This window comes from Macaca mulatta, chromosome 7 (genome assembly GCF_049350105.2).
Source record: "Macaca mulatta isolate MMU2019108-1 chromosome 7, T2T-MMU8v2.0, whole genome shotgun sequence".
Taxonomy (NCBI): Eukaryota; Metazoa; Chordata; class Mammalia; order Primates; family Cercopithecidae; genus Macaca; species Macaca mulatta.
The window spans coordinates 136,067,770-136,095,255 of NC_133412.1; the positions used below are offsets into that span (position 1 = coordinate 136,067,770).

Sequence of the window (27,486 nt, forward strand, 5' to 3'; positions counted from 1 at the left end):
TGGTATTTTGATAAGAATGGCATTGAATCTATGGATTGCTTTGGGCAAAATGGTCATAGAAATGTGACAGGCTTCAGTTTCCCTTCTCTCCCATCCACCTCCAGACTAAACCACTACGGCACCTGGTTCTTACCTGCACCTCTATCATCTCAGAGAATTGATAATTTGCTCCTTCCTGATCACACATATGTTTCAATCATGCACATTGAAGTAGATTCTAAATTTTTGCTATCACTAACAATGTCTTATACCAATCCCTTTGTGTTCTTGAACACGTTGGAATTACCTATTATTAGCTATATTAGTTCATTTGATCTCTCACCAACTTGTACTGTACAAACTTTGAAAAAGTTGAGCTGCCATACTGTCTAGGTCAGAGAAAAAAGACGTATCAGCAGTTTCAACTTTTCCCAGTGATACATTTACTGATCTCACCTTTAGAGACCTAACTGGTGTGACTGATTATTCAGCAAAGTTTGCTGATGTTACTTAGATGTGGTCGATATAGGGTAATGTGAACAGACAGCTGAATATGAAGAGCCTAATACTTGCTCTGTAAGTTGTTCATGGCATTATGAGAACATTTGTTCTCCTAAAAGCTCAGGATGCCAACTCCTTCTTAATAAAACATTAGTTTAGCTCTATTGGGTTGCAATTAACCTCTTTGTCATGGACTGCCTAATCTTAAAAATAAAAAGAAGTCACAGAGGCAGTTAAATCAATCTACTAGACTGCAACACAAGATTCTAATCTATAAGAAAAAAGCTTAGGTAAACAATTATACTCTTGGCCAAAGAGACTACATAGTATAATTACTCATATTTCATCTGTTGTTTCCTCTCTAAAGAAAACCATTGGCTTCCACAAGGAGAAGCTTGCTATTTTGGCTGTTATTTTTTATTCTATGGGATTTTTTTTGTCTCAATTATTGGCAAGAAGATGCCATAACTATTTGGCACAAGATATTTCACACTGTAATTATCTTGGCAGTTTTGGAGTCTGTTTGAAAATACTGTACAGTATAAATGGGCAGAGATTTAGGCCATCTCTTTTAGAACACATATGGATAATCAACAGAATGGATTTCTTGGCTGTAATTTTCCTCTTTGTATTATTATAAATAATGTATCAGGTACCACTGACTGATTACCTGAACAACAATATCAAGACCTCAATACCAGGAACAAAAAAAAACAGGAACACTATGCCCCCTTAAATTATTATCAGTTAGTTTATTTGGTTCAAAGCAGCATAATTCTATCCGAATGAGAATATTCTCAACCTGTGCTTCATTTTTGTGGGGAGAAAGGAAAACAAGGGATTGAGGTAGTTAAACCTCAACAATAAGTCTCCACTGAGAAGGATGGGGCAGCATGGGTGCAATAGAGAGAACATGGGATTTGAAATCAGTCAGATGTTGAGTGTCAGAATCTTCAACAGTAAAATGGAGATAACAATACTAATTTTCAGAAATATAGAAATGACCAATAATGAATATAAAGTTCTTGGCATATATTAACTACTCCATCAACACTGGCTTCCTTCCCTTTCAATGGTTTTTGCAACCATCCATCATGGTATAATTCAAAGGTATTGTTGACATTACCCAGTGCCAGTCAAAGACAAAACATCAATTCAGAATAAAAGTTTGGTAATCATAGATTGATTACAAGGAAGAGGTACATGCAAATTAGTTGGCTGCCCTCACATGTTATAATTATTGTCCCAGATATGATTCAGAAATAAAATTCAGAATGAATCCATTTATTCAAGTCTTTCAATCATATGTCTAAGTTTCTTGGTAAAAATATCGATACAAGTAGGAGATTGATGTTAATTCCAGTCAATTTTGGCAAATCCTGCAAGGACTTGGACGCCTTGCTCCAATCACCTGGCCCCTTTCATGCTAAGAAGGTAAAAAGTCCTTGCTCTGGGATTACATTCCGATTCTGCCAGTGTGTAGATTCACGTGTCTGTTCTGAATGCTAAAACACTATTTCTTATATGCTGGCAGAGTTTTTATCAATGAAGTATTTCTTCAAAATTTTGCAAACACCCTTGTAAACATCCTCAACTCCCAGATCTTTGGAGTCCCTGAGTCTTCTCTTATTCACCTGACCAAACTTCAACTTTGGATAAACACAACTTTTCACTTACTTCTGCATCTACACCTCTTTGACTAAATATGAGTGGATTAAAACACAATATTATGCTCATAGGTAACTAATGAAATTTATGACCACTAGCCTGAAATGGAACTTTGTTTGGCTCAGAAATCCTCCTGTGTTTCTCTTGTCCATTCACTATTCCACTCTCTTAGATAACCAGTTCAGACACACTCCACTCTTCTCACATCCTTCGCCATCTTTACTCTCAGTTGATAACTGTGATTCCTGTTTTTACTGTGACAATGGGAGCAATCAAAAGAAAGCTTCCACTATATATTTACTTGTTTGCCTCTCCCACTAGAATGTGATGAAGGGACTTTGTATCTCCAGGACCTAGAATCGTGCCTGCACCATATTCCCAATTTTTTGTTGGGAAAAAAAATAGATAAATGTAAGACAAGGAGGATAAAATATTCCTATAAGAGTCCTGAAAAGGCTCAGGTTAAGTAACTCTGGTGCCCAAAACAGAATCAACAGCCAGTCTACTATATCCAAGTTCAATGCTCTACACCCAAATTATTTTGATATTATGGTGTTATCATGTCATCTCATCCATTATTTCCCAAAAGTTCCATGGTTCCTTTACTTATGCCAATATTTTAAAACATACTTTCCTATACTGCTAGTTTCAAGATATAGGATGATGACTTAATAGCATAAATATTTTATTTCTACTGAATTTTTCATGTTAAATATACAGTTCACATGAATAATTGAAAGCAGCTCACACACACCATTCATAGTTACATTTTACAATACTTTTTTGGTAATCTGCTATGTGTTTGGAAGATACAGAGAAGTCTCAAAAGTCTATTTAAAATAAGCTCATCTACAGATTCTGGCACTGGAAAGAGATCTTTTTCTTTAATGCTTTTCACAATGGGGTCTGATTTTCCCTATAAATTCTAATTTACATGTCTATCAAACCCATAGTTAAAAAATCAAGGAGTATGAGTTGTCTGGAGCTTTTTCAAATATCATTTTTTATAAAAATGAATTATTCATTTCAAAGAGACTGAGCCTTACAAAGAATTCTGTGATTCCGGTGTAGGGATGCAGATAAATGGAGAGGCATTAATTTCAGAAAGAAAAGTCAACCCTTCAGTATCAGCACCCTTTCCCCAACTTCATTGCAAAATGTTGCCGACTTTCAGTTTCCATAAATAGATATGTAGTTACTGACACCACCACTTAGGTTCAGCCAGTCAAAACTGCTGCGAAAGTACTGTACTTTCTTTGGCCAACTTCACTGTGCCATGAAATCATTTAAAGTAAATGAGAGAAAACAACAATCATCTAGTGCAAATACAAATACATATTTTTTTGAGAGGAAAAGACTATGATCAAAGCTTTTTATTCTGTCTGATTATCATTCATGCATGAAGGCAAGAAAAATTCATTTAAAGAATATGTTAGGTCACAAATCCGACACCAATCATTTCTCTTTTGTTTAAAAATATATAACTTTAAGATATAGACCACTGTTAGCAGTAGAATCTTTTTATTTTTAATTTTTGTGGGTACATAGTAGCTGTATATATTTATAGGTATATGAGACATTTTGATACAGGCATGCAATGCATAATAGCCACATCATGGAGAACAAGGTATCTATCCCCTCAAGCATTTATCCTTTGTGTTACAAACAATCCAATTAAGCTCTTTTAGTTATGTAAAAATAAAAACAAGTGATGTCAGGGACACAGAGAGTAGAAGGATGGTTACAAGAGGCTGGGAAGGGTAGTTGGTGGGTAGGGTGGGGAGATGGTTAATGGGTACAAGAAAAAATAGTTAGAATATTATAGGCTTTTTATAGATGTTCCTTATCAAACTAGAGAAGTTCCCCTCTATTCAAACTTGACTGAGAGTTTTTATCAAGAACAAGTGCTGGATTTCATCAAGTGCTTTCTCTGTGCTGACTGGCATAATCATGACTTTTCTTCATTATTTTGTGAATTACATGTTTGTATGGTAGATTACAGCAATTGGTTTTTGAATGTTAAACCAGCCTTGCATAAGTGGGATAAACCCCACTTGGTTGTCATAATTCTTTTTAGACAATGATGAATTTAATTTTTGTAGAGGATTTTGAATCTATATTCATGAAAAATATTGGTTTGGGAGGCCGAGGCAGGTGGATCACGAGGTCAGGAGATTGAGACCACTGGCTAACACGGTGAAACTACATCTCTACTAAAAACACACAAAAAAATTAGCCAGGTGTGGTAGCGGGGGCCTGTAGTCCCAGCTACTTGGGAGGCTGAGGCAGGGAATGGTGTGAACCTGGGAGTCGGAGCTTGCAGTGAGCTGAGATCGTGCCACTGCACTCCAGCCTGGGTGACAGAGTGAGACTCTGTCCCAAAGAAAAAAAAAATATATATATATACACACACACACACACACACATATATATAAAAAATATATATAGTCTATATATTTATATATAAAATATATATAATATATTTTATATATTATATTAATATTTAATTAATATATTTATTTAATTAATATATTATATTAATTATAATAATTAATATATAATTATATTATATATATTTATATTATATATAATTATAATATATAATTATATTATAATATAATAATATATATAATTAAATATATAATAATATTTAATTAATATATTATATTAATATATATATATGTAGTTTCCCTTTCTTGTAATGTCTTTTTCTGGTTTTGCTATATGGGTAGTGCTTGCCTCAGAGTTAAGTTAAGAGACCTCCCTCTGCTTCTATTATCTGGAAAAGACTTGAAGAACTGGTATTATTTCTTCCCTAAATTTCTTCCCTAAACTGGTAGAGCTTACCATGAAATCACCTGCACCTGGTCTTTTCTTGGTTTTGGAAGATTATTAATTATTATTAATTTTTTAAATAAATAAAGAGCAAATGAAGTTTATCTATTTTTCCTCCTGTAAGTTTTGGTAGTTTTCATGTTTCAAGGAACTGGTCTGTTTCATCCAGCTTATCAATGGTAGCTATAGAGTTGTTCGCAGGAACCCTTTATTCTGCTTGAATGTCCATAGGATGAATAGTAGCGGCCCTTCTTTAATTTCTGATAAATGGTAATTTGTGTCTTTATCCTTTTTTCTCAGTTAGCCTGGCTAGAGGTTTACTAACTTTAATGACCTGTTCAAAGAACCAGCTTTGGGTTTTTGTGATTTTCTCTGATGTTATCCTGTTGCCTGGTTCATTGATTTCTGCTGTAAGGTTTATTATTTCTTGTCTTCAGTTTGCTTTGGTTTAAATTGTTTTTCTTTATCTAGTTTCTAATGTAGAATCTTAGGTTATTGATTTTATGTCTTTCTTCTTTTCTAATATATGCATTTAATGTTACCTGTTTCCCTCTAAGCACTGCTTTTCCTGCATCTCACAAATTTGATAAATTGTATTTTCATTTTTCTTTAGTTAAAAATATTTTTCTAACTTATCTTAAGGCTGCTTCTTTGATTTATTTAGAAACATGTTTAATTTCCAAATATTTCAGGATCTTCCAGATATCTTTCTGTTACTCATGTCTAGTTTAATTCCACTTTGGTCTGAGAACATACTTTTTAAGATTTATATTTTTTAAAATTTATTAAGGTAGGCTTTATGGCCCAGAATGTGATCTCTCTGGTGAACGCTCCACTCCATGTGAGGTTAAGAACACGTATTCGGCCGGGCGCGGTGGCTCAAGCCTGTAATCCCAGCACTTTGGGAGGCCGAGGCGGGTGGATCACGAGGTCAGGAGATCGAGACTATCCTGGCTAACATGGTGAAACCCCGTCTCTACTAAAAATACAAAAAACTAGCCGGGCGTGGTGGCGGGCGCCTGTAGTCTCAGCTACTTGGGAGGCTGAGGCGGGAGAATGGCGTGAACCCTGGAGGCGGAGTTTGCAGTGAGCCGAGATCACGCCACTGCACTCCAGCCTGGGAGACACAGCGAGACTCCGTCTCAAAAAAAAAAAAAAAAAAAAAAAAGAACACGTATTCTCTGGCTGTTGGATGGAGCACCACGAATGTTAAAACAAGCAAATGAGCACTAAACCTAAATACTATTAGAAGATTGTTCAATTTAAAAGCAGTATTTATAGTTATCTTAAATTTCCTAGGCACTGAGTCTATGTGTAAAGGCATAGAAACAGGGAGTATGGGTCCAAACCGAATTCTTTATTCGATCTTCAAAGTACAAATAAATTGTTCTCTGTCATACTTTGAATGATTTACACACTGTAAAAATTCTCCTCTTGCAATTTGATGTCAACCAGAAACTGAGCAGATACAATATTATATACGTGAGCTCCTATGCAAGGAATAAACTTAATGTGATTTTTTCTATAATTATGATTACAGTTGGAAAGATTAAAGTTTCTATGCCAGTTTTTTAAAAAGAAGTAAGGAAAGGCAATGTTTGCCAAATGCAAAGAGGGAGACATTTTATTTTCAGTTTCCTAAGAGATTATTAAAAATAACATTTCATAAAAACTACTTCTAAGGTTATTTGAAATTCTTCATTTATATGACACCAGTTTCTAATTTAAACATAATTGGAGAGAATAAATTGGGAATAAATTACAAAGAAAAGGAGGTAAAAGCACATGCCACTGACTAGTAGTTTCTATAGCAGTCTCTTTGACTATTTTAGTCAGTAAGACTACAGTCAGAAGGTTTGCATTTTGCCAGCCACTCTCCTGATGACAAAATTATTCTTTCCATAATCTAGCAACATCTAGCCTAGGCACTACACAACAGAATAAATAAAAACCGAAAAATAACTTGAAAAAGTCAACTATTACAACTTTAATTCAACAACATTCAATCAACTAACCAACTGAGCTCTAGTTAGATTTCACTCAAACCATTTCACCAGTTCTTGCATTTGGGTTCTAAAGCTCACCATGGTATGCGGTGTTGAAATTCCAATTATATTGATTCAAAATTAACAATGCTCAGCCAGGTGCATAGCTCACGCCTGTAATCCCAGCACTTTGGGAGGCCAAGGTGGGCAGATAACTTGAGCCCAAGAGTTTGAAACCAGCCTTGGCAACACAGCGACACCCTGACTCTACAAAAAATGGAAAAATTAGCCAGATATGGTGGTGCACTCCTGTAGTCCCAGGTACTCAGGGGGCTGAGGTAGGGGGATCACTTGAGCCTGGGAGACGGAAATTACAGAGATAATACCACTGCACTCTGGCCCAAGCAACAGAGTGAGACTTTGACTAAAAAACAACAACAACAACAAAAATGCTCTATAAAATTTCTTACTCATGCTACAAGTTAACCCATCTATATGTCAACTTTGGATAGCCATGCTATTTCTATTGCGACAATATGATTGAATAAAACAGATTCCAAGCAATGAAGCAAAAGAAAGGCCTCACAGTAGAATTTTGCTTTCCAGTTCAACGAGTGGAGGTAAAATAATAAGATCTCTTAGCAACAGCCTAATTTTCCAATGTAGTAATTCTTTTGAAAATTACCTTTTGTTGAATCATCCTCTATTGGCTGTTTGAACAACGTAATATCCTTGAAAGTACACAGGAACAAGACCACCTTTTCATGTTCATTTCTTATTGGTGCAATTTGCATATAAAACCAAACAGGGGTTCCTGTAACAGAGAGAAGTTGGGGAAAGGACATTAGAGTGTGGCATGGCCACAGCAATGTTTTGGTCTCCTGGCTTCTTTCTTCCTTCAGCTGCCAACAGCTAGGCCAGGAATCAACACCAAAACAATAGCATATTAATCACTACAAATAGTCAATAAACCTTTAATTTTGTATCAACTACCAATTATTCAAATTTAATACACACAGTATTCAAGCCAAAATATCCAAATTCTAAAGTAAAGCACAGGCTGTCATTTCACAGCGCAGGAACACAAAGGCCGTTTTGCTACTTAAGCAATCCCAGCATCACCTGTAGGTCTGGGTCCCTCTACCACTGCTACTCTCACCAACTTTCTTCTGAGAGTCTTACCAATTGTGATCACTCATACCTGCTTCTCTCGTCTTGTCACTTTGACAAGTGTTCCCAATTAACTGCAATAGCCATACCTGATCCTCTAATAAGCATTCCTCTTAGAGGAACATCTAAAATACTGTTTCTATCCCAAGGCTCTCTCATCAGTCAGATAGACTTATATGATAGCTCTATGGCTTTGACGGCATCCCCACATCAGAGAGAGAGGATGTCAGCAAAACTTGATGCCTGATGTACACAGAGCTCTACTTGAAACTGTTAAGGCAGCCTGAAGGAAAAAAAAGACATGTCCCCAGCCTTTGAGATCCCCAGGCATCCTTTCAAGCCACTGCTTCCTACCTCACTCACTCAAAGAGCATGAAGCTGGACTCTATCAACACATTCTTCAAAGGATGGCTACTGCAGACTCTGTCCTCTAGGGCAGAGGGTATCAAAGTATTCAAGGCTTACAATTTGGACAAATCAGGAACTGGCATATAACAAATATAAATATGTGAAGGCACAATAAATGCCTTCGAAGTGTGATTATCTGTTAGGTGATAAAACACTGAAGGAAGGTTCCATTACAATCAAAGAGACACATTTACATTACAATCAAAGAGACATTTTTCTCATCATATTTTCTTCAAGCCACAGTGTAGTAAAGCCCCTCCAAATATTCTATTTTAAGACATAAAGGTTTTTATAAGGTTTAGGATTTAGGGAGTGAAACATGCAGCTATTAATTGTCTGTAGGTAAGACCCTAGCCTTTTACTAGCTTCCACTGAGAAGCACTTCTATTCCCATTGCCTAAAAAAATAAAAAATTTTTAAATAAAAAATTTTTAAATAAAAAATTTTTAAATAAAAAATTTTTTAAATAAAAAAATAAAAAATTAAAAAGTCACCTAATGTCACCACAAAGGGGAATTTTTCATTTAGGCAAGATGAGATAACTACCAAGCTCAAGAAGTCAGAGAATTAGAGAAAGGAGATTTCTATGGGACTATTCAGCTGTGACAATCAGGTTTTTTGCAACCCCAGGGGGCCTATGGAAGGACATGGCCCTTTCCAAAATGATGGTAGAATAAGACACAGACCTCAAAAATAATCACATCATCTCCCCTAGAGGCTTGTTCGTTTTTTTTCTGTTTTCGTATTTTACACAGCATGTCCAGGAACTGTGAGTGATGTGCACAGTTTTACAAATCACCAGGCCCAGACGTTAGTGGATACATGGCCTATGGCTATTCCAACACAGTGAGCTTGAGGCAGAAGGGTCATAAACAAAGAGAAAAGGGCACTAAAAAAAGAAGTCATTTTCCAAGGTCTGTTAGAAATCCGAACAGAAAGAGATGATGTTAGATTTCATACCCTCCTGTGAAAACTGCAACTTTTCAAATCCTGGCAGAGTCTGGGCTCTCTTTAAAACTGCTTTAGATATGAAGGTAATTGTTTTTCAACTTTCCAAGCCACAGGGTCATACTACCCCAAGTAGGCTCAGTATCTGCCAAGTATCTGGTGATAGATCCTTCATATTCCGGATTTGGGGTTCAGAGGGCTGGGGAGTCTGGGAGGGTTAAGCAGAGGAACCTGCTGCCGCTGAATCTCAGTGCAGAGTTCCAGCATTGATGACTTGGAGGAGCCTCAGCTGTCAATTCTGCCTTTGAGTACACAGAAAGAGCTATTTTAAGCTCAGAGCTATCTTCTTTCTCCACAGTAGAAACAGCCCCCTGCTAATCAGAGCACAGGACCTACAGAACAGAGGCTGCAAACTAAAATTTCAATGGTGATGCATATTCAATCAGATGCCTCAATTCCCCCATTTTCAAAATGATGTTTAACCTAATTACTTAAAGGAAGTATTGGGAGAACTTGGCATGTAGCCATTCCCAAAACAGTTTTCTACAGATGTGAATTTTTCTACGTAACATTTTTTTAAAAATCACAAAAACATATTTTTCTCAGTTGATATTCAAAACCTTTCAGCTTTTTTAAAAGCTGCAATTATATAGCAAAACTCCATTATAATACATGGATAACACCTATCCTTCACTAAAGAGGAAAACAAAAACAAAACCCAATGTAGATAGCACACAGAAAGCAGGCATGAGTTTTAATTTACAATGCTATGGGGTATATATCCTATTGGCTATAAGCAGGAACTTATCTGCATAGAGAGTTATCTGGAAAGAACCAGATAGGCCTGAACAATGGTCAGATAATAATTTCAATCCATTAACATAAGGCAAAATATCTAAACTACCTTGGAAGGACTCCTGGAAAGGTAAAATTCAAGTAATTACTAACATGATTTAAAGTAAACAAACACAAATTCCACAAAGATATTTTGTTGTGATGGTTGTTATTACAGGGTCTTGCTCTGTCACCCAGGCTGGAATACAGTAGCACGATCATAGCTCACTGCAACCTCGAACTCCTGAGCCCAAGCGATCTACCTGCCTCAGCCTCCGGTGAGTAGCTGGGACTACAGGCATGTGCCTTCATGCCCAGCTTTTCTTTTTTCGAAGAGGCAGGGTCTTGCTATGTCACCTAGGCTTCACTAAGATATTTTTTGAGAAACTCAGAAACTATGGACTTGTCTTTGGGGCTTTAAAGTCAGGCAAATGTTTGTTTATTTTTGTTTAAATGTCAGAGAGTGAATGACCTTAGTTATAGGGAATATTCTTACATTATTTGCTAAATTTGGAGTACATATCTAAATTATTGAAGAGTTAACAAACCATATGAAAATGAAGGGTTTTTTGGTATACAGGTCTCCTACAAATTATCAATATGTATTTAGACCTGGCAAAAAAAGACCCAGAAAGCACCTACAGCCTGCCTTTTCTCTTGCAGAGGACAGAGCTGACCATTCAGAAGGGCTTGTTTTCTAGGTGACAAGCCAGCTGACATTTAGCTATGACTTCAAACTGAAATATCTCTTTGGCCTTGATGTAAAATGAAAGATAAGATAAGCCATTCCTTAAGTAAAATTACTAAACACAAATGTTTCCATTATCAAGTGCACTACTTTGAGGCAATGCCTAACACTGTTATTCCTTTATTAGTCTACTAATAAAAAGAGAAATCGAATTTTAATTCCAAATATTCCACAGATACAAAATGTTTCAAGTAAATGGACAGGATAAATTATGCTCCACAAGATCCAGCAGGCACTGAACATGGAACAGACATTGCCTGTTGAAGCGAGAATGTTTTCCAAACTTGGGAAGAATTTAGTAACCATCAATTTCCATCAAAGATAATAATGGACTTTGCTATCATTTGCTATTAACAATAAATAAATTGACTCATCTTATGAAGTGACTGTTCATTTCAAAAAAGAAAGAAAGAAAAATTTGTGGAAACAGCAAAAAGATAAAAGTAAGTAACCATGCAAATAAAGTGAATTTAGAAAGGGGACTGAGTTGTTGAGTACACTTGGTTTTTGTTGGGTTGGTTTTTTCCCTCCAAACTCTGATGGAAAGTCTACATCATGAGATATTATGTCATTATATAATACCTTACCACATACAAATCTCATGCCAGAGAAAGTTCCCAACAATCAATACACATTTACCAAATGTGAATGATCTGTTCTGAGAACAATGACTACTTTCTATTAGGCTTTCTCACAAAAGAGTCTCAGACTGGCAAAAGGCTGTATTGGTAGAGATTCCCCTCAAGTAGCTACCGCATATTCACATTGCCTGTGTTTGTGTTGAAAGGTAATTCCACATATCCAGTGTTAGCAATTACCATTTTCTTTAACCATAAGAAGAAATTAATACATGTATCTGTCAATTTTAGTTGTTGCCACATAATTATAGGATCTTTATTATAAGTATTAATTACAAAATATTGTGCTTCTGATACAAAAGTCATATTTAGGATGTATCTCATTTTTCTTCCATTCCTCAAAAGGTTGCCTTCCATAGGTAGAATTATTTATTAATTTTATTATCTAATTTCACCAGCAACTTCTGCCCCTGCCAAGAAAAGAAGCAATAGAAGTTTTGCATGCTTTCTACATTTTAGCTCCACTATGACTTACCAAACGTAATATTAATAAAGAGTTGGCACATCTTATTAATAATTGAGATACCTACTGTTTTTCTTGTACAGAAGAACTTCAAAGCAGTTTGACTCGTAGTTGTCAAAAGTTTGCCTTACTTTCTCAATGGTCTTCTTGTCAGTCAATTCCCCATACATAAAACTGGGGGGGGGAAAAAAGAAACAATCGATTTCACTTTTGTGTTGCCTTTCAAACGCTACAAAAATCATATAGTTGTCTTTGATTAAATAGTCAAATGTGGCTACAAAACATAATGTTGCTCCTCCACAATGAACTAAAATATTTAAATCATGAGAGACAGTTCTTGCTTCACACAGGTCCTGTATGCACAGATTTCAGTCACTATGGTTTAGTTAAATTACACCAGTTCCACAACACAGTTCAAATTTCAGTTACCACAGTATGTTAACCGAGTAATTGCACAAAGTGCAAGCTTTGCTGCTTGATCTTCAGTCTACAAATCACTAGAAAATAACAGATGCACCTTCACAACCAGTCACTGATCACATCACTTCTTTCAAATTCTGTCAGTATTGGTAACAGCACAGCTGTTATTCAGTTCACACACAGACAGAAAAGCATGTAGTCATATTGCCTCCTTGTCTCTCAGTGATAAACCTACGTGACATTTTACAAAAATGGATAATCAAAAGCAGTAAGTAGCCAACAAAAATTAAAGTCCACCAAAGAAATGGCAAATAATAATGTTGGAAGTGGAATTCAAACTGAACATAAATGAAGTTATAAGAAAAATAGGTGACCATGGAAATGTCGATACTGCTGCCATTTGGGAGACTCTAGCTATGCAGCCAAAAGGACTTAGTGAAGGTGAACTCATCAATATAAATGAGGAAAGTGGTTGTAACAAAAAGGATGAAGGTCTCCCAGAGGAGGTGACACCAGTTCAAAAACAAAGAAACAAACAAAAGCTCCTCATTAAAGGAGCTCTAGTACGTTGCTCACAATAGTAAAAGTGGAAGAATAAAATATTTGAAATTAATTCTAACTTAGAAAGGAGGGTGACAATTTTCGAGGAGATAGAAAAGATGCTGCCTTTATACAGAAAGTTACATTTTGAAAAGGCAAGTATTGTTCAAATGACTTGTGATAAGTTTTTTAAGAATAAATAAAACACTTCCCCCATTCTCAATTTTTCTAATGTTCAAAATCACAGTATACTACATAAATATGAGTTTTACTATTATATTCAGCTCCCTTCATTGATAACCAACAATAAGAGAATTTTTAATGTTTTGACAAACATTTTTAAAGATGCTAAAACAATCATAATTTTTATTGAGTATTAAGATCGTTATTATGTGGTTTCAGCTTGCATATACCTTGTTATGTTTCCATACTATCATAATAAAGTGAGGATTGCATATTATACATATAGTGCATTGACATTCTCATCATTTCAGGGGATTTCCTTAAGACAGGTACAAGTGTGGCTAGCGGGAGGGAAGTAAAGCTGGCATCTTGAAAAAATCATACATTATTACAGTTGTTAGAGGAACATACAAAATACAGATTAAGGAATGAATGTCTATATTCCACAAGAACTTTCTAATGTTTGACATTCTCTATTTTTCTAAGAGAACCTTGGCAAAAGTCTGATTATCTAAATAACAGAACTCACTCAATAACTACAAGCCTCTAAAAATCCATTCTCAATGCTTTCAAAATCATCAGTTGTACATCTGGTTTTAGATCCACAGTTCTGCTGATTGGTATGACTGTCCAGACCATTTCTTCCACCAGGAAAGAAAATGTGGCATTACTGAATACCTTAACTAAGATTTTGAAAGATCAAATGTTCATCTTTGTTATTGCTTTTCTTTCAGTTTTCAAAGAATTCACATATTGACCAGAGGCAGATCCAAAGTGTGGTGGAGGCTGAAGCCTATACAATCTGTGGAGCCCTCCTTAAGAAAAAGAATACAAAATTATAAAACAAGATTAAGAACAGAGCCTCGAAAGACATGCACTCAAATGAGGGCCCCTGAAGGTTCAGATTCATTATCTTCACAGAAAATCTGCACCTGAAATTATCAATTAATAAAACTTACAACCTAAAAGGCATAGTTTATCAGCAAGATTCAGTAATGACACACAGGACCCAATAGTAGCACCACATTACAACTGGAAATTACCGGTAACTCAAGCCCGCCTTCTATAACACCAACCTAAGCAACTAGAATTCTAGAAACTAAGAAATGAAAGTAGATAAGGCAGATTGTCCAAGCACTGAGAAATCTGAATCCTTCATTTTTAATATATTAATTTAAAAAGAAAAATTTTATTTGTCATTAAAATAACAAAATAAGTAAAAAGATCTCAGAATAAAATGACAGACTCTTAATTCCATATCTTATATCTAGACTCATACAGGAAACCTCAAAGCATACCTGCAAGCTGGCATTGAAAAGCCACTGTTCCTGTCAGAGCTGAAATTTCAGCTCTTGTGAGTTTTATAAAAATCTCTTGAAGGCATTACAATTAAATTAAAATTATTCAGCTAAAGAACATAAAGCAACTCCTCTCCCAAAAAAAAATTAGATTAATACTGTACATAATATTTTTATAGACAAGTGAACTTTTTTAATCAGTTTTTTACTAACTGTTATTTTCAATTAAAGAATCTTAATAAAGCAGAAACATTTTAAAATTCAAGATAAGGGCAATTAAACTAAGTAAATGTTTGTAGTCTTAAAGAAAAACCATTTCACACTGCTACTAAATGACAGGTGTCTATGGTTCAATAAACTGAAACATAATATTCACAATGGGCCAACAGAAACAATAAGAAAGAATTTATAATACAACAAGCAAGTAGGATAAAAATTATCAAAAATTAACTCTAATAAGATTTAAAAGTAAGTTACAACTCAAATTTTAACAAAGAAGCTCTTTGAGGGATTGGTTTAATAACACCAACTAAGAAAAAATGCAGCACAGGTCTGATGCAACTAAAATTCTGAAGAGAAGAAAAAAACAAACAAGTAATTTTTAAATAAGCTATTAAAAATTCACAATACACCTCCATTAGTTAAGTCCTTCCAATGCTAACATCACTTATCCTAGGAAAATAAAGGCACTTAAGAAAAATAATCCTATATTATTAAAATCCGAATACTGTTTTTAAAAAATAATCTTTCATTTCTTACATTGTTCCACTCAGATTTTTCATTTATTACACTGCATATTTCCAGTGACAGAACATGTATTTGAAGGGGTGAAATGTAGCAGTTAAATAATAAGAGGTATTTGAAAACAGAGTATAAAGAATGTCGGAAATGTACTAACTATCTATCCTCCCAAGGCAAGTGTTCTGGAGGTTAATTCAATCTCTGAAAGTATTTTCATCCAAAGTTGTCCAAGCCATACTGATAAACCCATGACTCCCCGTTCTCTATGGGTACGGCACATTTGTTGATTTGCTTGACTCTGTCACATGTGAATGCTGAAATATTTTATCACAGTTCCTGAAGCCTGACTCAGGAGGAGTGAAGCTCAATGCAGTCTTTGAATGGTTAATGGAATTTGAGGGGTCACAAATTATAGAAATAGTAATCAACAGGCTTTAGAAACCATAAATAATAATTTTACATAGTTTTCGTATCTTCTACTAAATATCCTCAAGGAATATGTAATGGAAATATTTTTAAAATTACAAAACTTCTACTTGCTCTCTTACATAGGATGCCAAGCTCCTCCTTGGTAATTATAAATGAACTACTGCACTGTTCCTTTATTGAAAGGCAAACAAAATTGGATTCACAGAAGCAATCTATATCTCTGTTATAATATTGGGCAGTCATGGTATAACAGAGGACTTTTGCATTTGGAGGACCACTTACAAACTGGATAATTCATGGGCAAGTCTTGTATCCTCTCTGACCCATAGTTTCTTCATCAGTAAAATGATGACAATAATAATATAACTCAAAGGGTGACAAAATTATAACATGTTACACAATGGCTGAAATATGACTGGAATGTACGGATGGGATTAGAAGGCCCCTTCCCAATCCCAGCCTCACTCCCTAGCTTCTCCAGGATTCTCCAGGAACCATGCTTTCCAAAAGGCAGGGTCACTGTGTCTTAAAGGGAGACGTGCATGGTTCTGTGAATCTTCTTTCTTCACAAGCCCATGAGGTTGAAGCAAACACTCACTCAGAACCTGCTCCTGTATAATCTGGCCACTTTTCTTGTCATACAACTGACTGGTTTCATCTTGGGAATAAGGAAGTAAGTTTTCTTCAGGCCTGTTCTAGGCCATACCCGCTCGCCTAGGCATCTGGCAGTTATCTTTCATGTGTATCTGACCTAGAAAACTTTGAAGAACAGGTGGTTTGGGCTTGTAGCAGGATTTATTTATTCTTGGATCCCTTGCTCTGCTATCAAAATCTCACAAACAAGCCTCATTATAGTACCTAGCAGTAACAATGGCTATAATGATTAAAAGACTTCCAAAGGAGAAAAGAACCTTACAACTCTGAAGAAAACATAACCTAATCATGAGTTCCACCAATTTCTCTTGCTCTGCTAAATGTACAACAGTGTGTCTAGACTAAAATGCAACAAACATTCAGTCACCATAGTACAGGGTAATATTATCTGCAGGCTGTAGTTCACAGATTAGCAAATGTTTCATCAAAAAAAAGCAACACAGATAGACAACGCAGTGGGTAAATGTGGTCTCCAGCTCAGAACTGGCCACAACCATAGAATCAGAAAAGTTAATGGGAGGTGGACTGAGATCTGCAGTCAAAGAGAAAGCCTGAGAGAAGGGAAGTTAAGCAGGAAAAATTAAAAACAAATAAGAATACAGTTTTCAGCCAGGCGCAGTGGCTCACACCTGTAATCCCAGCACTTTGGGAGGCCGAGGCAGGCGGATCACCTGAGGTCAGGAGTTCGAGACCAGCCTGGCCAGGTGAAACCCCATCTCCATTAAAATACAAAATTAGCCAGGCATGGTGGTGGGCACCTGTAACCCCATCGACTTGGGAGGCTGAGGCAAGAGAATCACTTGAACGCAGGAGGTGGAGTTTGCAGTGAGCCAAGATCGCACCATTGTACTCTAGCCTGGGTAAAAAGAGAGAAACTCTGTCTCAAAAAAAAAAAAAAAATACGGTTTTCAAAATCTGAAAGAAGTAATTTTGGAATAAATCAAAGACATTCTTTTATACAGAGGATCATAACCAAAAGGTTTCACAACCCATTGATTTATATGGTGTTCAAAGGATTTCACTGGAAAAAATAAATGGTTGATCCATGACATGTAATTAAGGAAAAACAGGGATAGCATAGTATATCTCTAACCTTTGGAGACTGATATCACCAAGGCACCTCTGCCCTTCAACACTTTTCACCAGTTTCACCGTGAGAAGCCAAATGGAGCCAGACTGACTGGCATCCATCATCTGTCACGTGCTCTTGGTAGCTGCTGAGATAATCCTGTGTTCATAAAACTGCTGTGAGATCTATCCAATAAAGTGTTTCTAATATCTCTGACTCATTGTCTAACTTGATGGGGTTGGATAAGAGATTGTAAATGGCCTTTCAAAAAAATGCATTTGAGAGCATCTATCTACCCCTCAATCCTGCCTACCTAAACTACCTGATTGTTCTTCTCACCCCTCTATCCAAAGCAAAAACAAAAAACGACAGCAGAATAGGCTCTTAAAAGTTCCAGGTTAATTAGAAGTAGAATGCTAAAGTGGTTCCTACCTAATCTATGACAGCATATCCCAAATGTCAGAGCTTCTACAGGTCATGAGATCAGATCACATGCTTTTAAATGTCATTCTCCCAAAGTCTATAACCTCTTTTAAACGTGCAATACTTTTCATGTCCTCCAGTAAACAGGAAAACAGTCCAAAGGTGTGGAAAATGCAATGTCCACAGTAAAATGGACAACGTTTGAAATTCCCAGGGATCCGAAAGTGTTATAGTGTCATAATTTTAGCTAAAACAAAAATGAGACAATACCTAACACACATCAGATATTTTCAAATAGGAATTTCAGTACTATTATGACATAGCAAAGATGCAGGAAAACTAGAATCCTCACTAATGGCTGCTGAGAATGGAAACAGAAGGTTACTCTGGGCAACAATCTCATAGCAGTTAATTTACAAACTCTGCATATATTCTATTATCCAGCAATCCCATTTCTGGGGATAGAGACAGAAAACTTCTCACACAGGGCCACAAGAAGATGTGTAGGAGGATGCTTATTTCCAAATTGTTTGAGGTAGCAAAGTGTCAAAGTTAGATTCCAGGACTAATAGAATGTATAAATAGAACGAAGGCTGTGAAGACACTAGAACATTAGACAACAATCAGACATGATGAATAGATCATCATATGATGACACAAAGAAGTCTAAAAACATAATGGTGAATGAAAAGAGTAAGAAACCATAAATACTACAGTGTGGTAGGAATTAAATAGATCTTAAAAACCAACATATGCAAAGCAATATCATTTCCAGAATATACATATTTAATAAACAAGCAGAAGACAGATTAGAAAGGTATACAATAAACACACTCTAGAACGAATAATCTTAAAAGGAAGAAGGGGGATGGGATGAAAGGGAAAAGAAATAAAAGGAAAAAAATGAAATAAAATAAAGAGAGACCTTGCTTAAGAGAGCAAAATGATAATATTGTGACAAACTGAGGACTATGTTTAATTTGATTCTGTGTGTCTGGTCTAGCATGGGAGGGGTTGAGAAGGACAAAGAAGAAAAAAGATAAAACAGAAGAAAGAAATATTAGCCTCTTGATATTATAAAAACACAAATTAATGTGTTTTCTATTTTACCATAAAACAATTCACTTTTGAACATTTAAAACTATGGCATGTAATAATTTACCTAGTTGTCACTTTAATCCTATAGACTTTAATTCATCTAATGCAAGTTGTATATAAAAATGATTCTTTTTTCTGAGATATATAGTGTCAAAGGTTGTATTTTCCCATATAAAATGAAGCTCACCGCTTTGTAGCTTCTTATTCTCTTACGTCTGTCTAAAAACTTATTATGATAAGCAAAATTTTTTAAATTATTTACAAGGATATTCTCAGTGTCAAATACTTATCTCCATATTCACTTATAAGTCAGTAATTCTACATACTATAATAACTTTTAGCCATCAACCCTGTGTTTCTAAATGTGCATATAATTTTCTTCTTTTCTCTCTCTGTTATTTTGTGTCTCACATTTAAAGGCTTTTCTGGATTTATTCAAGAAATGGGAAAAAAGCTATATGTAAAAGAATGTGAGTCATGATGCAAACACTGTTTTATAAACTGCTTGGGGGGTGGTTTTGGGTTTGTTGTTTTGTTTTAGGCTTTTTTCTACTTGATAATATGTTGTTAGTTTTTTCCAGTGTCACTGTCCTTCCAGTATATACAACATATGATGTAGATAAACTTTACTACTGCATATTTTGATTACTTCCAGGTCTTCAGTCTTCTAAATAATGCTACAGCAAACATAAAATGGATATAGTTTAATTTTAAAAGAGAATAAGGAAGTTTAAAAGAAGAGCACATTAAAATAAATCATGCTTCCAAGAAAAACTGATACAGGTCAGATATTTGTTCATATATCAGATGCTAGTCTTCATTGTTCTGTGAGGGCATTAAACTGGTTACAATTTTTAGGTTAACAAAACATACCTGGCATTTTATGCAAGTAAGTAATAATTGTTTACATTAAGAACACGATCATTTGAAAACACTGTCTCTGATAAGTAAAGACAATTTGGGGAAAGACTCAAATACTTTTTTATGCAGTTAAAAATCATGGTATAATCCAAAACTCTCCCACCTCATGTCATAACACAGGATGAAATACAAGAAATAACAGTATGCTATTCAGAGCATGTGAGACCTAGGTAAGGGTTTATTGCAAAACAAGCCATCTAATTCAATAAATACAAGACACTGTCTTGTGTCCTGTTGTACATAGAAAAGTGAGCAAGATGGAGTCCCTACTCTTAAGGCACTTACAATCTGGTACTTGTGGTACTTGTATTAGGAGAAGAAAGGCAGTTCTTTCATAGGAGCAAAGAGCTAATATAACATACCAGCAGTTATTTTCTTCATGAATCCTTTTTAGGAAAAATTGTACTTGGCAAAGAAAATAGGCCAGGGATAGGGCAGATACATGGGACACAAGAAGGGATGAGAGCAGGACTTAAAATAGATCCAGATATGAAGAGCAGTACTTCTCAAAAATGGCAACAAAAGCAATAAAGCAATAAGAATAAAAACCCAAGGGATAAGGCGAGTTAGTTTAAGGGCAAATGATGATGCCAACAGAAATATACACAAGAAACTATGAGGAATCAGAGAAGGGAAAAACCTGTCTTGTTTCGGGAATCATAAATACTTTCAGGTAGAAGATGAGATCTGAGACAAACCTGGCATGAAGACGGGATGTCAGCAGTTCAAAAATAAGAAATGGGAGTGTGAGTATATCTGCGTTTCCTGGAACTCTCTAGGGACCTGTTCCACAGGATAAGGTCTACCATGAAACTCAGCTTTTTCTAACTTAAACTGCCTTCTGGGGGATAGGAGAGGAGCAATGCTTAACTCGGACCAATGATATCAGTGCTAGCAAAGGGATCCTCTCAACCAGAAGCCACAGATTTTCATCACTCCCATTTACCAATTTCCACACCTGGGAATGAAGACTGAATATGAGAATGCCTTTAGTAGAGGCAAAAATGAGGGTGGCTAGAGGAGCATAGATTAAGGAAGAGAATGTTTGAGCAGATTATTTCTCAAGCCTGGATAAGCACCAGAATCATCTAAGCTGTTGGTTAAAAATACTGACTCCCTGCTTGACCCACCCACTTCAGAATCACCTACTGATTCTAATTCAGTAGGTTTAAGTGGGGTAGGAATCTGTTTCGCAAAACCTATTTAAGTGATTGCTATGTGCAGTCAGGTTTAAATTCAATGGTGTAATATAAAATATCTATCTTTCATGATGATGAAGGATATCTAGAGAGGGAAAGAGAGAGTCATCAACCAATCCCTTCTGTATACCAAGGATGATTCTCTCTCTCTCCCTTTCTCTCTCTGAGTGTATGTAAATATACAGATATACATGCTCCTCTGATTACTCAGCACCTAGACTATTCTTGGCTCATGGTAGATGGTAGGTGATCAAAAAATATTTATTGAATGAATTGATTAATTCACAGATAAATATACAGTTATATAGAGAGGGAGAAAGTCATACACAGGGGATTGGTTCCAGGATCACTGCGTATATCAAAATCCGTGCACACTTAAGTCCTGCAGTTAGCCCTGCGGAACCCACATATATAAAAAGTCAGCCCTCTGTACACAAGGGTTTCACATCCCCTTGAATATTGTATTTTTGATCTGTATTTCTCTAATACTACATTTCTGATCACATTTGGTTGAAAAAATTAACCTATAAGTGACCCACACTGTTCAAACTAGTGTTGTTCCAGGGTCAACTGTATATGTATATAACTATTATACATATATATATACATACATATATACACACACATATATATATATCATGCTTCTCAGCATAAATGAGTAGAAAAAATAAATCACTATTTCTCTAGGCAAGTCCCTTAACATGGCTCTACCTCAGTTTTCTCATCTGAAAAACAGAGGATTTGGCCTAGAAAAAAAAAATCAGATCCCTTGTAGTTCTAAAATAACTTGGTTCAGTGCTTAGTTAAATGAGAGCTTTAAAGAAAAATTAACTCATGGAAAAAACATCCCATCTGGCCTTACTGAAATATTGTGAAAAGTTTTGGGTTCTAAATTAGTTCCTTATATATAGTTTCCTTTTCTTTTTTCTGATCCCCTTTTTTCTTAATATTCTCTTTAAGCTCACAGAAATGGCATATTTTTTAAAAGAACCATTATAATAATATAAATGTCAGATTCTGCTGTACATGAGTCAAACAATGTACCACTACCAAGTACATGTGGCTTACACAGGATGTAAGAGCTTTATTTTATGTTCTTTACATTCTCATGGACCATGCTTAACTTGGCCAGGTGGTGTTTACTCTGTTTTGTTCAAGACAATTTAGTTGCTCCGGAGATGCTGTAGATCACATGCCACAAGTTGTTCCCTGATACAAGACATTCCTGTGATAATTCAGCATCTAGACTATTCCGGGCTCATGGTAGGTGATCAAAAAATATTTATTGAATGAATTGATTAACTCACGGATATATAAAACTCTTCCTTTTGGCAAAAGTTCTCACCAACGGCTCTTAAGCTGTATGTTTCCAGTGATGATTTAGTCTCCCTAATATTCTAATATAATTTTTAACTCTATAGTTTGTATACGGGAGTCCAAGTAAGCTTAAGCCTTTTAATTACATTCAGATTTGTGTTAAATTTCAGAAAAGATTACTTAGCTATTCTGTTACCTGCAGGTGCTGCTTTTCTGCATGACGTCAGCTCGATGATATCCAGAGAGTTTACAAAAACCGTCATTACTATAAACTACAGGCCAATCCACAATCTGGGCATTTCCCAGTAAGAAACTTGATTCTGAAGAAGAAAGGAGAAAAAAGGAGGTTATTTAGCTTCATTCAACAATTCACTTATTTCAAGTAATCAAAAAGGCAAACTCATAAAGATAGACACATAAAACTATGGTTTGTAATTGTACAAATAATATAATCTGTTCTTGAAATTGACATAACCAGCTTTGCATGATCATCATATAAGACCTGCAATAAATACTGAATTTATATACAAACTAAAAATTCCATTTGAAAGAAACCAATTTATAATATTTCTTTGCATTAAAGTATATACCCTAAGCTATGAAATAAAAGTATAGTTAGTATTAAATAATGTTAATGACTATAAATTATACCTAAAAATTGGTTAATTTATTAAGATTAGGGCTACAGTCACTTCCCTACAAATTGAGAATACTGAAGTTGATAATAAAAGAAAATTGGATGACCCCTTCAAAAATTATATTAATATATTGCTGACACGATGGAACAAATTTTTTGTCCATTAGACTGATCTTGAAAAGTCTAATTTAAAATAGAATTTAAAAGTCTTCCTTTAAATTAAAATCATTCAAAGATATTTTCAACCACATAATACAGATAATTTAGAAACTACCAGTATTCTAAATAACAGAGATATCTTTGTTCTATTTTACACAGAAAAGTAGGTTTGCTTTTGTATAAATTAATATAAAATGACTGAAAATCCAATCATATTAGGAAGAAACTCTAGCAGTCTTGTAAACCACATGTTATATGTCAACATTAAAAGGAATTAAAGTTAAAATAATATTAAAATATATAAATGAACACTTATTTTTAATATAAATAATTTAAAAGTAAAAACGTTTAAAGCAATACTATGCTTCAAAATTTTACCTAAGAAAATTTCTTTTGAACTCATACTCAGGGTAGTATACTAAAAACATAACAACTTTTTAGTAGAAGACTTTAAACCCTCATTCATACTTGGTCTTCATAAAAATAATAATGCAATTCAACATTTACTAAGTAGCTGCTGTATAAAAGTCACTGCTCTGGGTCAAACAGTGGGATAAAATAAAGATTAGTAAAACGTACCCTTTGCTCTCAATAAGAGTATTTGTTGAAAACAAATACATAACAACAAAATACAACTGTCAGAATAGATACTAAATAAAGAAGCATGGGACAAAACATGAAAAACAAAATCTGTTTGAAGCCACTAGGAAACAACCGAAAGTAGGCAGAAACTGGAGAAAATAAACCCTTGAAAAAGAGAGGCTATATTAGCTGAGATAGTCATTTAACTGTCTACTCCCCTGAGAGTACTTGCCAGTTTGGAAAGTTCATAGTGTGAAAGAGCTCAAGCAGAAGTGTCTTACAAGTATAAGGAGTCAACGGTCACAATTTGGAGCTGGCAGAGAACTTGGAGTTGGGGAAATCTTTTAATTGATGGAGTGATAAACCTCTGCATAATATACCTCAAATCCTTCTTGTGGCCTAAACTGGGTAGGCATAGGGTGAGACAATAAGGAATCCAGCAGACCGCAATGGTAAAGGGCTAAAGAGATGGATAGAAATTTCACCAGCTCACCAAAGCTAGCAGATGAATTTCAGAGTTCAAGTCCCATCAAGCTAGAGAAGCTTGAAAAACACCTCAAGCCTTCCATCTTAACACAGGAGGCCATGCATTAGGAGTAAGAAACAAGTCATAGGATGAATGGATGTGCCCTGGGACTGAAATAAAAAATGTAAAAAGTAGACCAAAACACAAAAAATAATCTTAAAATCAAGTCTCTTCATGATCAAGGTGATCCATCAGTAATTTAATTGCCTGATTAAAAAAAAAAAAGTAACTCTTCTCAGAGGAAAATAATGAAATCTCAAATCTCTACAATGAATTGATATAATGTCCCAAAAACAATAAAAAATTATTAGACAGGCAAGAAATGGAAAACCCTACAATTACTATGGAAAAAAGTAGGCAGTAGAAAGAGAAGTCAATAGGTAAACATAGAAATAATGCAATCTCTGAAATTAATAATTTATTGGATTGGTTTAACAGCAGATTGGACACTAAAGAAAGAAAGAACAATTTGAAAACACATCGATACAAGCTATTGCAAATTGAAGTAAAAGAGAAAAAGATTGAAGAGATGTTCTGTGGGACAATATCAAGCAATCTAAAATATATGTAGTTGAGTCAACAACAAAAAAAAAGAGAGGGCACACATGTTATCGGACAATATGATAGATAAAATTTTTCCAAATAGAATGAAAACTAGCAACTCAGTAAACCACAAGAGAGATAAACATAAACAAGCTACAGTAGGAATACATGTCTTGCTCTTTTGTTCCACATCAAAAAGTGTCCTATTTTCTGCAAATTGATCTATAGATTCAATACAATCACAATGAAAATGACAACAGACTTTTTTGAGAAAACTGAAAAATTATAAAAGTTTGTGAAAATGCAAATTAAAGTAGTTAAAAATAAAATATGACAAACCAGAACAAAGTTAGAGAAATGTACAACTATAGTAATTAAGATGATATGGAAATGGAGTAAGGACAGACAAATAGACCAATAAAACAAAATGAGTTCAGAAATAGGCCCTCACATACAATGTCAATGGCTTTTTTGCAAAGATGCCAAGACAACTGAATAGGTAAAGTCTTTTTCAACGAATTTTATTGAAACAACTGGATATCCATATGAGCAAAAATTGAAACATGACCCCTACCTCACACACAAAAATAATTTGAAGTGGGTCATAGATCTAAATATAAAAGGGAAAATTATAAGCCTTCTAGAAGAAAACATAGAAGGAAATCTTTGCAATCATGAGGAAGACAAAAATTTCTTATATAAGCCTTATACAGCAATCACCATAAAAGAAAATGTTGATAAATTAGGTATCATCAACGTTACTGTCAACTACTCATTCAAGGGCATTCTCAAGAAAATGAAGTGGAAACCTACAGCCTGGGAGAAAATATTTATGTTACAGATATCTGAGAAAGAACTCTAATCCAGAAAATACAAAATATTCCTACAAAAGAACAAACAACCCAAGTATCAAAATGAGCAAGTAACTTAGACATTTCACACACCAAAAAGATAACGACAGCCAATGAGCACAAGAATAAGATGCTTACAATCAACAGGCATCAGGAAACACGAACTGAAAGCACTATCATATACTGCTGCTCAATTACTAGAGTAGTTCTAAAGACTAACAATACAACATTGTTGATGAGAATCAAGAACAACTGGTGCTCTTTATAAACTGCTAGCAACAATGCAAAACGGTATGATCACTTTGGAAAACAGTTTCTTGTAAAGTTAAATATGTATCTATGACCCAGAAATTTCACTTTAAGGTATTTATGCAAGTGAAATGAAAACATATGTTTACAAAAAGACTTGTAGGAAAATGTTCACATCAGGTTTATTCATAGTAGCCAAAAATTGGAAACAATGCAAATGTCTATTAACAAGAGGATGGATTAGAAATTGTGCCATATTTACACAAGGAATACTACTCAGCTCTAAAATGGAACAAACTTCTGATACATGCAACAATATGACCTCAAAAACATTATAAAAGAAACAAGCCACTAAAGTAGGTATACTGTTTGATCTCATTAATATGAAGCTTAAATATAGGAAAAACTAACATTATATGATGCTAGGGACCAGAACAATGATTTCTAAAGGGAATGGTGGAGGAAGTGACAGAAAAGAGAAAAAGAACTTTCTGGCAAATGTAATTGTTCTCTATCTTGATAGAGGTATATGTTACACAGGTGTATACAATTGTCAAAATTCATTCAACTATACAGTTAAGATCTGTGCATTTTGCTGCATAAAAAATTTAAAACCACACAGAGGACAATGGATAATTCCATCTGACCAGAGAATCAGAAGTTTTAGGAAAACAATGATACTTGAGCTTAACCTTAGTTATGAGGATGGTAATACTACATTTCTGTGGTACCTAGGGCAGTTAGAGATCAAAATGAACTAATTTCTGCAAAAGTACTTCAGAAAGTATAAATTCCTCTATAAATAAATGATGTTTTCTTTTATTTATAGTATCAACTATAAATATTTTTAATATGACCATCAAATATTGTTTTCTTTCTCCCCTTAGCCCAAGCCAGTTTACCCTCTCTAATCCATAAGCTGTCCACTTCATGACTAGATAACTGTGGCAGGCCATACAGTTACATGGTATCCCTGCCTTGACTCATCCCAATGTTCAGTCTGGTGTTTAGGCGAATGCTAAATTGTCTCCCTGAAACCCTTCCTATATCCTATCATTCTTCATCCAGATCAACAATCCCAACTGTTTATATAATCAAATCTCAAATCCTTTCCAAGGCTAACAGAGCCCTCTGAAATTCAGCCTCACCTTCCCTACCTGTACAAACATGTTTCCCATTATTCCTGAAGTCTGTACTACTGCAGTTAGGTCAGTCTCTTCATTATGTTCTGAAAATCTGCTCATTCATGCTGCCCATTATTCAATTGAAATACTTTTCCAACATCTCTTTGCCCATCAAAACATTTCAGAATCATCTCAACTCTATGTTTTCTATGCCACGTTCACTGAATACCACTCAGTCTACATCTCCTCTGGCAGCCACCATATCTGTCTCCAACCATTCACAGGACAAACTTTCCATACAAGTTGTCTATTCTCACTGGCTCCATCTCCTCAGCTCCTGTTCACT

General features: G+C 35.0%; 1 protein-coding gene across 1 annotated transcript in view; it reads right to left on the reverse strand.

Annotated features, from left to right (window-relative positions):
• KCNH5 (potassium voltage-gated channel subfamily H member 5) overlaps positions 1–27,486 on the reverse strand; it is a 350,192-nt gene that overhangs the window by 298,324 nt on the left and 24,382 nt on the right. Inside the window, exons 2-4 of the mRNA XM_001100052.5 lie at positions 22,666–22,789; positions 12,245–12,351; positions 7,654–7,782 (exon numbers count right to left, since the gene is read on the reverse strand). Coding sequence (XP_001100052.1) covers positions 7,654–7,782; positions 12,245–12,351; positions 22,666–22,789 — 360 coding nt within the window. The remainder of the gene's footprint in view (positions 1–7,653; positions 7,783–12,244; positions 12,352–22,665; positions 22,790–27,486) is intronic.